Below are 11,418 nucleotides of genomic sequence, written 5' to 3' on the forward strand. Positions count from 1 at the left end.
TATCTGTACTGAGGTGCTCGTACTTTACGGCTATATTAATTTGTACTTTCTGGCATTTCTCTTTTGCTTGAGGTAATACTTTTGGCTTTGCTAACCGGATGCGTTTCGCGCCTATATAAGTCCGAGGGTTGCAGTATTTTTAGCATCAGTTCGTTCTAATTCTGAGTATGGCAGTTTCGGAGTTACTATTAAAATATATCGTCGGAATGCAATCGTGTACTCGCTTCGCGTAGATCGTAGCGTATGCACATTCTATTTAGTTATGCCACATTAAAATTATCAGCTCATTCTCTGTCGTTGAGTAAGATCGGTTGGGTTGATATTGCGTTATCATTTTAATTTTATTGCGTTATTATTATATTGCGTTATCGTATTCGTAACTCGTCTCTCGTCAAAAATAAGACCTCTACTTTCTACATGAAAAGCTTAACACCGCCGCCCGCTCGCCCTAAGGGCGGTTACGACCTTCTATGCTAGTAATTAAGTGGTGATCTGCGCTTGCAGTTACCTATTTCATTCGGGAGGCTACTGCTATAAAAAACATTTATTTAGCAATTTAGCTCGCTATGCGCGCTTTCTGATGAATAAATACATGAAAGTTAATAACATTAACTTGAATTTATTATTAGATAAATTTGGAACTGCTTTCCCCTGCTATAAGTCTAAAATAAAACCTTTAACCCTCTCACATAATTGCAGTTTGGGAAGTTGAATCTGGTACGGCAATTCATTATATAATCCCAACTCTTGGTACAACAAGCATACAAATGCATGCACTAAAATTTCCAAGCATACATATTAAAATTTCATTATTATACGTAAACGCTCCTGGTACACTTGTATTATGTAATTTAGGTTGCGTGAATGGATGGTTCGTTTTTTTATATCTTTTTACTTCCAGGAGTAATTTATATAATTTATTCTATCACGCTGACCATCTTGTTTGATAAAACTCGTTGCATGAGTAATAACTGACGTAAACAGAGACTCTCTTATTATTAATTTTATTCCTCATCCCAGCAATAAACTCGAAAAATTTTGAAGACTTCCGGTGCTGTTTGTGTGCAGCGATTCATTTAACTGTTCGGTAGGCGCCGATTTTATATACGACGTTTGTGTTGTTACGTACGTAAAGGACAATATTTATGTCCAAAGTTCAAGCTCGTCAGGATGTAAATAGCGTGAAAATATTGTTTAGCAGTGGCCTGCTTTTTGTTCCGACCGCATACGCACAAGAAGTAGCCGTTGAATTTACATATCGGTGGTGCGGCAATGATATAATCACCGCAATTTATCCAGGAAACGCATCGGATTCCGTGTTTTCCTTGCTTGTTACCATCAAAGTGATGAATCTGATAACGTTAAGGTTTTATTTTGGTCGCTTTTTTAATGCTATAAATGATTAATTTTTTAAGCCTGACTTTTGTCAGTGCTACAGTGTTGTAAGTATAAGTAATGGAGCGCACATTAATTGGATGGCTCGCACCAATTTTCTCGGCTTTAATTTTCATTACCTATCTGACGATAAATGGCGACATATATTACATCCGAATGCATTCTGCTGCTGTGGAAAATGGTTACGATCAGGTATTAGCCCGCGTTTAATTTAAATTTATACGCAATTTGTATGTCCATAGTTCATTATTACTAGTTTTTAGTGCATACATACGTATACTACTTCATAGGCCACAGGCCCGCCTGCGCAGAAAATTTTTGTATAGTTTTGTCTTTAGATATTTTTATTTGAGCAGTATTTGGTGGTCGCAAACTTTTTACTGTACGTAAAGTGTAGATACCGTAATAATAGTTTACAATATTAGTATTAAGGGCGTTCATTTAACTGTATGTTTCCGTACCCGTAGGGAAATATAATTATTTTGGCAACGATCCATCTGTATGTACTCGTATTTTAGGTCACCGATACGGCGCTTAATATTAGTGCCAGTAAGGAAGCGCAGTTTTCACAACCAACAACAACAATGACACCAGTTTCAGTGACGGTGATTTCAGTGATACCGGTTTCAATGACGCCGGTTTCTCCACATTTCAATGCCTTCGCAGACCGTCTTGTGAACCTTCACGACGATGTCAAGCAACTGCGGGAGCAACTGCGCACAATAATGTCTTCTCGCTTAGCAGCAGCCAGACAATACAGAATTCAGCAACAAAAGAAGTTCCAAGATGCTTACCAGGATTTCAACAGCAGCCGGCAGAGTGGCCGTTTCCTGACCTACCGGCCACCACAAGGCGGATTAGGAAACTTCATGTTCGAGTTCGCAACACTGGTTGGCTGTGCCGCAAAGAACAACCGAATTCCAGTTCTCTTCACGTACGAACCGAAAATGGGTTACTTTGAAGGGATGAACCTGAGTTTTATTGCACAAACTGCGCTCTTTCCCTTCAATACAATTGATGCAAAAACCGTTGGTAACTATACTTTTTAAAATCATTACCGTGTACCGGTATACCGGTAATAAGCAGATAAAAAAATAAGGTTATTCCACAGGTGAGAACGGTGCCGGCATGTTTACACCCAAATTCCACCAACTGAACACATATTTCCCAAACGACAGTGTAGCCATCACGGGTTACGGGCAGTCCTGGAAATATTTTGATCATGCGTCTAACGAGATCCGGGCAATGTACACCTTCAGAGAATCCATACAGGAGGAAGCTATCGCTGCCATTTTGCAAGGAATATCACCACTGTATGCTCTCGGTCTGTTTTCTGCCTCGAATTCACCAGTTCGAGCGGGTATACACATACGCCGTGGAGACATTGTACAGGACGAAAACCAGAAGAGACACGGCCATGTTGCCGCATCTGAAGAATATTTATTACGAAGTGCCCTGCACATTCAAACTAAATACAAGAACGTTGTGTTTTTCGTTTTAAGCAACGACATAGGATATTGTCGGAAACTCTTTCGCGAGAAGAATTTTGTGTTTATTAGTCAGAAACCAGCGGAAGTAGATATGGCGGTTATGACTTTTATGGATGTAATGATTATGAGTGTGGGCAGTTACGGGTGGTGGGGTTCCTACTTGAGCCAGGCCAAAGAGGTTTTTTATTTTAAAAACTGGCCAAAGCCGGGAAGTAATTTTCAGAAAATGGTTGTTTCAGAAGACTATTTTCTTCCTCACTGGAAAGGTGAAGATTAAAGCAAGCTGCACCGTACAAAATTACATGTATCGTGCAGTACTTTTGTCGACCGAAGCGTAGCGAAGGTCCTCTATGTTCAGAATAAATGGGAAGCGTGATGTCCGTTCGTCGGTCACCGCCACCAAATGCACATATGCACAGTACCACTGGGAGGAGGTGCACCAAGCGCGGTGGCCGTATATACTCACACCCCATGTAACTGGCGATGTCCGTTCGTCGGTCACCGCCACCAAATGCACATATGCACAGTAGCACTGGGAGGAGGTGCAACAAGCGCGGTGGCCGAATATACTCACACCCCATGTAACTGGCGATGTCTGTTCGTCAGTCACCGCCACCAAATGCACATATGCACAGCAGCACTGGGAGGAGGTGCAACAAGCGCGGTGGCCGAATATACTCACACCCCATGTAACTGGCGATGTCCGTTCGTCGGTCACCGCCACCAAATGCACATATGCACAGTAGCACTGGGAGGAGGTGCAACAAGCGCGGTGGCCGAATATACTCACACCCCATGTAACTGGCGATGTCCGTTCGTCGGTCACCGCCACCAAATGCACATATGCACAGTAGCACTGGGAGGAGGTGCACCAAGCGCGGTGGCCGAATATACTCACACCCCATGTAACTGGCGATGTCTGTTCGTCGGTCACCACCACCAAATGCACATATGCACAGTAGCACTGGGAGGAGGTGCAACAAGCGCGGTGGCCGAATATACTCACACCCCATGTAACTGGCGATGTCTGTTCGTCGGTCACCACCACCAAATGCACATATGCACAGTAGCACTGGGAGGAGGTGCAACAAGCGCGGTGGCCGAATATACTCACACCCCATATAACTGGCGATATCCGTTCGTCGGTCACCGCCACCAAATGCACATATGCACAGTAGCGTTGGGAGGAGGTGCACCAAGCGCGGTGGCCGAATATACTCACACCCCATGTAACTGGCGATGTCCGTTCGTCGGTCACCGCCACCAAATGCACATATGCACAGTAGCGTTGGGAGGAGGTGCACCAAGCGCGGTGGCCGTATATACTCACACCCCATGTAACTGGCGATGTCCGTTCGTCGGTCACCGCCACCAAATGCACATATGCACAGTAGCACTGGGAGGAGGTGCACCAAGCGCGGTGGCCGAATATACTCACACCCCATGTAACTGGCGATGTCCGTTCGTCGGTCACCGCCACCAAATGCACATATGCACAGTAGCACTGGGAGGAGGTGCACAAAGCGCGGTGGCCGAATATACTCACACCCCATGTAACTGGCGATGTCCGTTCGTCGGTCAACGCCGCCAAATGCATATATGCACAGTAGCACTGGGAGGAGGTGGACCAAGCGCGGTGGCCGTATATACTCACACCCCATATAACTGGCGATGTCTGTTCGTCGGTCACCGCCACCAAATGCACATATGCACAGTAGCACTGGGAGGAGGTGCAACAAGCGCGGTGGCCGAATATACTCACACCCCATGTAACTGGCGATGTCCGTTCGTCGGTCACCGCCACCAAATGCACATATGCACAGTAGCACTGGGAGGAGGTGCACCAAGCGCGGTGGCCGAATATACTCACACCCCATGTAACTGGCGATGTCTGTTCGTCGGTCACCACCACCAAATGCACATATGCACAGTAGCACTGGGAGGAGGTGCAACAAGCGCGGTGGCCGAATATACTCACACCCCATGTAACTGGCGATGTCCGTTCGTCGGTCACCGCCACCAAATGCACATATGCACAGTAGCACTGGGAGGAGGTGCACCAAGCGCGGTGGCCGAATATACTCACACCCCATGTAACTGGCGATGTCCGTTCGTCGGTCACCGCCACCAAATGCACATATGCACAGTAGCACTGGGAGGAGGTGCACCAAGCGCGGTGGCCGAATATACTCACACCCCATGTAACTGGCGATGTCTGTTCGTCGGTCACCGCCACCAAATGCACATATGCACAGTAGCACTGGGAGGAGGTGCAACAAGCGCGGTGGCCGAATATACTCACACCCCATGTAACTGGCGATGTCCGTTCGTCGGTCAACGCCACCAAATGCATATATGCACAGTAGCACTGGGAGGAGGTGCACCAAGCGCGGTGGCCGTATATACTCACACCCCATATAACTGGCGATATCCGTTCGTCGGTCACCGCCACCAAATGCACATATGCACAGTAGCGTTGGGAGGAGGTGCACCAAGCGCGGTGGCCGAATATACTCACACCCCATGTAACTGGCGATGTCCGTTCGTCGGTCACCGCCACCAAATGCACATATGCACAGTAGCACTGGGAGGAGGTGCACCAAGCGCGGTGGCCGAATATACTCACACCCCATGTAACTGGCGATGTCCGTTCGTCGGTCAACGCCACCAAATGCATATATGCACAGTAGCACTGGGAGGAGGTGCACCAAGCGCGGTGGCCGTATATACTCACACCCCATATAACTGGCGATATCCGTTCGTCGGTCACCGCCACCAAATGCACATATGCACAGTAGCACTGGGAGGAGGTGCACCAAGCGCGGTGGCCGAATATACTCACACCCCATGTAACTGGCGATGTCCGTTCGTCGGTCACCGCCACCAAATGCACATATGCACAGTAGCACTGGGAGGAGGTGCACCAAGCGCGGTGGCCGAATATACTCACACCCCATGTAACTGGCGATGTCCGTTCGTCGGTCACCGCCACCAAATGCATATATGCACAGTAGCACTGGGAGGAGGTGCACCAAGCGCGGTGGCCGTATATACTCACACCCCATATAACTGGCGATATCCGTTCGTCGGTCACCGCCACCAAATGCACATATGCACAGTATTTTTGGGAGGAGGTGCACCAAGCGCGGTGGCCGTATATACTCACACCCCATGTAACTGGCGATGTCCGTTCGTCGGTCACCGCCACCAAATGCACATATGCACAGTAGCACTGGGAGGAGGTGCACCAAGCGCGGTGGACGAATATACTCACACCCCATGTAACTGGCGATGTCCGTTCGTCGGTCACCGCCACCAAATGCACATATGCACAGTAGCACTGGGAGGAGGTGCACAAAGCGCGGTGGCCGAATATACTCACACCCCATGTAACTGGCGATGTCCGTTCGTCGGTCAACGCCACCAAATGCATATATGCACAGTAGCACTGGGAGGAGGTGCACCAAGCGCGGTGGCCGTATATACTCACACCCCATATAACTGGCGATATCCGTTCGTCGGTCACCGCCACCAAATGCACATATGCACAGTAGCACTGGGAGGAGGTGCACCAAGCGCGGTGGCCGAATATACTCACACCCCATGTAACTGGCGATGTCCGTTCGTCGGTCACCGCCACCAAATGCACATATGCACAGTAGCACTGGGAGGAGGTGCACCAAGCGCGGTGGCCGAATATACTCACACCCCATGTAACTGGCGATGTCCGTTCGTCGGTCACCGCCACCAAATGCATATATGCACAGTAGCACTGGGAGGAGGTGCACCAAGCGCGGTGGCCGTATATACTCACACCCCATATAACTGGCGATATCCGTTCGTCGGTCACCGCCACCAAATGCACATATGCACAGTATTTTTGGGAGGAGGTGCACCAAGCGCGGTGGCCGTATATACTCACACCCCATGTAACTGGCGATGTCCGTTCGTCGGTCACCGCCACCAAATGCACATATGCACAGTAGCACTGGGAGGAGGTGCACCAAGCGCGGTGGCCGAATATACTCACACCCCATGTAACTGGCGATGTCCGTTCGTCGGTCAACGCCACCAAATGCATATATGCACAGTAGCACTGGGAGGAGGTGGACCAAGCGCGGTGGCCGTATATACTCACACCCCATATAACTGACGATATCCGTTCGTCGGTCACCGCCACCAAATGCACATATGCACAGTAGCATTGGGAGGAGGTGCACCAAGCGCGGTGGCCGAATATACTCACACCCCATGTAACTGGCGATGTCCGTTCGTCGGTCACCGCCACCAAATGCACATATGCACAGTAGCACTGGGAGGAGGTGCACCAAGCGCGGTGGCCGAATATACTCACACCCCATGTAACTGGCGATGTCCGTTCGTCGGTCACACCGTCACCGCGACCAAATACACATATGCACGGTTTTATTAGGAAGAGATGCCCAATGCGAGGTGGCCGTATATACATACTCACGCCTCGAGTAACTCGGGTTGTCCGTTCGTCGATCACCCCATCTGATCGAAAAACGAGGGTGCACCGTAGCCCCGTACACTTAGGACCTTAGAAAATTGTGGTGAACGAGGCGTTGGAAACATTTTGAATCTGCTCTCCCAACAGCCGACAATGCGCTTGTAAAGCATGTAGTATACTTCACTGGAGGAGCGGAGCTCCAGTCAAACTGATGAAATGACCAGTTCAATTTGTCAGTTCGGGCCTCCACTAAAAGCGTTCCCATCAGTTGCAGTTGAAGTATACCGCTTGCTTAACCGATAGAAGCATCCGTCGGTTCAGAAACAATTCGCCGTAAGTAAATTTTGCTCTTCCAGGATTTTATTTAATGTCAAGGCAACGTTGCCCCCTCAACGCTACTGACAGAGGTTGACCATTTAGTCAAACAAGAAGTCCTACCGGCAGAGCCACTAAACCTGACCCCCCCCCTTGGCCAGCATGTAATTAAAATTTAAAATTACTGAGATGACTGCCCCTTAGTAAGGGATAATGGGTGACCTTTTAGACCCTTCCTGCTACTGCCTAACAAAAGTGATAACATCACAGAATTAATCAAAACGGGGTTGTTCTTTCGGAGTAACCGTAAAAAAGCTCTGATCCCGAGTAGAAAAGTTTGTTTAGCAGAGAAGACAATATTTCTAACGTAAAACAACATGACATCTGCTTGGTGTAGCAGAAGTACATTTAAACAAAACTTGCGAAAACACAGTTGGTAGAGCAGTATGTAGACGGATTTTCTGTTAAATGCCTTTCCCGATTTCATTGGTGATTTGGTAATGCTGCTCTTGTGAAAATAGCTTAAATTGCCTTACCATTAGAGGCTTACCACAAACTATTGTAATCTAGACACATATTCCTGCTACGCTTCGGTCATGCAGTGCCCGCAAAAAGCGAGTGCACTTTCCTGGTTACGTATTACTCTGTACTGCTTTTTCCGTTGTATATAAAGATTTAATTAAGTAATAATCACGTAAATCACTGGGCATGCATCCACGTCCGTTTAATACAACACAGTGCTTCCTAATTTAATTTCGGACTTAAGTAATATTATCATAATTACGAGTAACTGCCCTTTCCTGCCTGTGAGAGAAAGAGCGTGCTAGTTTATACACATACAGCAACAATTATTTTATTTCCTTAATTTTTTTTATGTTCGTCAAAATTAGTTCATAATAATTGTGCAAACAGTAAATCCCCCGTCCTTTTGCCAACTGCGGAATGTCTTTGATAGGGTTGAAATTTCGTTTAACGAACAAAATTTTCACAAAGGACCCCAACATGAATCTAAGGAATGTATTGTCCCTTCTCGGGCACCTCGTAAAAGGGCAAGAAACCGACAAAGGTTCGAACTCATCGTACAAACAACGTCATCCGCTAAAGATAGTATCGTCAGCTCCACTATTAACTGTCCCGTTTGTTTGCTCCAGTAGTCCCTGTCCGTGTACGAGACACTATGGTTAAGCTGCTCCATTGGACGGTCAAATATTTCTGTCGGTTCAAAATTGCGTAATTTGATCAACGATTCAAAACCATAAATACTGTACGAAGTATTGGCCAGTGACCTTTCCAGTTCATCATAGGCTGATCGCTCGTCGGTCATGATATACACCACTTTCGGCAACGACTTATTTTCGGCTATGCTGTTGACCTTATCGGCGTAATGTTGAACGGGGATGTCGCCCATTTCTTTAAGCGAAATCTTATCGGTTCTCCGCATATGCACACCAATGAACCCGCCAGCGGTGATAATGGGATACAATAATACTTTGACAAAATCACGCAGCTCTGATCGCAACTGCCACATAGCTTTGGTGAGCAACGATTTCGTCAAGAATGAGCCGTCACGATCCGTGTCGTACAGCTTCTGCAGTATATCGTGCAAGTCTTGGAATCGCTGAGTAAGATGCAGCGGAGCCACATCAAAGTTTCCCGTAACGGCCACTGTTCCTTTGGTATATGATGCGCTATATGCGTCCTGATTTTTTAATAAAGCATCGGCCTCTGGATCGGATAGCTCGTCAAACAACGGACACGCGGTGTGAATTGCAAAGTCTTCGAAGAATGTTGCAAGAGATTCGTATTCCCAGTGGTGAGAGACAAGCTGGAACCGGCGACCAGCTGCAACAGCGACTTGGTACGCGCCCAGTGCGTTATTCATTACGGAGCCAAATCCCCGTGCCGAGTGCCCGAGGAGGCCGGCATACAACGGACGATCAGGACGACAATTTACTGTATAATTTGCCATAAATTCTTCTACCTGCAAATACAAAGTAAAACATTCCAAACCACTTTAGAACATGCTTCGTTTTAACAAAGCCAAAGGTATTGCATATCTTTCTCATGAGTGCTACGATAAATGACGCACATTGCAGTGGTAGCGAATATTTTCCTTGTTTCGCGGATATATTTATATTACTACACCGCAGTTATGACAGGAAGTTTACAACAATTAAAACGAAGGGTGCGGCTGTAAATTGATCTTGGAAATGGGCTCCATATTGTGAACAACAAATGAAAGCGCTCAAATAGCTGCGAAATTGACTAATCATATTAAATTATGATTGTGATATATAAGTAAATTTACAATACAAAGTGTTACGTAACCATTTAATTCGCAAAGAGATACAGAATCGGATCGGCCTGTATTAGTGTTTGCGATTAATGCTGCCAGATCAAGATGACAACAACCGTTGGGATACTCTTAAATCACATATATTATTGACAAGTACACATGCTGACCAGTGACAAGTTAAGGATCTGCAAGGCACTTACGGAAAAAGACTGAAATGCATTGTGAAACTTGGCATTAAAAGCAGCCGAATAATTTCTCCACGGATCGTTCTCGGTGATCATACAGCGAACAAAGAAGCACTTCAAAAAGCGGACACGCCGGGACTGTTGGGCTGCACTGGCAGCAGGTGCTAGAAAGCCTTTAGCAACAAAAACTGGCAAAGGATGCATAATACTGAAATTGTCCATAGTAATTTCAAAAACTGTATGCTGCCAGGGCTGAAAGTGTCTGATGTTAGCAAAAAGAAGAACACAAGAAATGGCAAACCCAGAAAAAATCAGCACTTTTGTACCGTATAGCGCCAACATCTTGTACCGCAGCTTTAAATTTATATTAGTAGATTTTTACATTCTTCTTTGAAAACTGGCTAAAAAGAAGTCCGCTGAATATGTTAATTTCCCGTCCGCTTTATCGGCAGCACGGTAATTAAGCCCGTTCATTTGCTGACCAGCATGCACGAGTAAAGGGATTGCACGGGCCTGGTTACCGGGAAAAACAAAGTAGTAAAACTGGAATCACAATTCTGAAGATCGCTTTTGTCAGCCAAAGCACTTTGAAGAAAACAAGAATTTTTGGTTTTCATTAAGTTACTTCACAATAGAATAAGCTGAACTGTAAGGCATCGTAACCAGTAATCGTGCGTATAGTACAGTAGGTACAACCCAAATTCAGAACCTTACTGCAAAAACTATTTCAATAAAAATTTCAGAACGTTGTTTTCGCGGTTATTATTGACACTGTGCGGTCGTCACTAATAATAATAACAATAACAGTGCTGAATAAACTAACAATGTAAGCTTGCTTTCGAAATAACTGATCATAAACAAGGGTTACATTTGTTGTGTAAAACTACACCGTTATCGATATAGTTTGATTGTACACAATGTTCCGCCCGCTCTCGATCGGGAAGCATTATTATGCGTAAATTACGAGCGCTGTTCGAACGATTTACGCAAAATCTTGTTGAACAGTACTTGCGCCGGCATCATAGACGTATAACTTTCATGATAAAACTGCGGCAGTGCGGATATTATTTGTAGTTTACACTAATTACAGTACAGTCGCTGAACAATTTTCGCACGTCCGCTCGCACATTGCTCTATTGTTTTGCGCTTCTGAAGTTTTTGTTTGGTAGTCATATCTTATATTGATCTATGACATGTATGACTTTGCACTAAATAATTTATGAAAAATTTTTCAGTGGTTGTTTAGGATCAGTTTCCTTGAAACAT

At 46.0% G+C, this 11,418-nt stretch overlaps 2 protein-coding genes across 2 annotated transcripts; one reads left to right on the forward strand and one right to left on the reverse strand.

The window, feature by feature from the left end:
- Nucleotides 1-1,256: 1,256 nt before the first annotated feature.
- Nucleotides 1,257-3,162, forward strand: LOC129586842 (galactoside alpha-(1,2)-fucosyltransferase 2-like). Its single transcript, XM_055480308.1, has 3 exons — nucleotides 1,257-1,587; nucleotides 1,914-2,427; nucleotides 2,507-3,162. The coding sequence occupies exons 1-3, from the start codon at nucleotides 1,456-1,458 to the stop codon at nucleotides 3,160-3,162; spliced, it is 1,302 nt and encodes a 433-aa protein (XP_055336283.1). The 5' UTR covers nucleotides 1,257-1,455.
- Nucleotides 3,163-8,596: 5,434 nt separating this feature from the next.
- LOC129586904 (uncharacterized) lies at nucleotides 8,597-9,717 on the reverse strand. The gene has a single exon (XM_055480395.1). It carries the CDS (start codon nucleotides 9,638-9,640, stop codon nucleotides 8,657-8,659), a length of 984 nt encoding a protein of 327 aa, XP_055336370.1. The 5' UTR covers nucleotides 9,641-9,717; the 3' UTR covers nucleotides 8,597-8,656.
- Nucleotides 9,718-11,418: the final 1,701 nt, after the last annotated feature.

This window comes from Paramacrobiotus metropolitanus, unplaced genomic scaffold (genome assembly GCF_019649055.1).
Source record: "Paramacrobiotus metropolitanus isolate TYO unplaced genomic scaffold, Prichtersi_v1.0 Parri_scaffold0000022, whole genome shotgun sequence".
In the NCBI taxonomy this organism is placed as follows: Eukaryota; Metazoa; Tardigrada; class Eutardigrada; order Parachela; family Macrobiotidae; genus Paramacrobiotus; species Paramacrobiotus metropolitanus.

Excerpts from the sequence above, each read along its gene's own strand:
- LOC129586904 (XM_055480395.1), bottom strand. The coding sequence starts at position 9,640 with ATGGCAAATTATACAGTAAATTGTCGTCCTGATCGTCCGTTGTATGCC.
- LOC129586842 (XM_055480308.1), top strand. The coding sequence starts at position 1,456 with ATGGAGCGCACATTAATTGGATGGCTCGCACCAATTTTCTCGGCTTTA. Across the intron at positions 1,588-1,913 it reads TGGAAAATGGTTACGATCAG|GTCACCGATACGGCGCTTAA; the intron begins GTATTAGCCCGC and ends CTCGTATTTTAG. Across the intron at positions 2,428-2,506 it reads AATTGATGCAAAAACCGTTG|GTGAGAACGGTGCCGGCATG; the intron begins GTAACTATACTT and ends GTTATTCCACAG.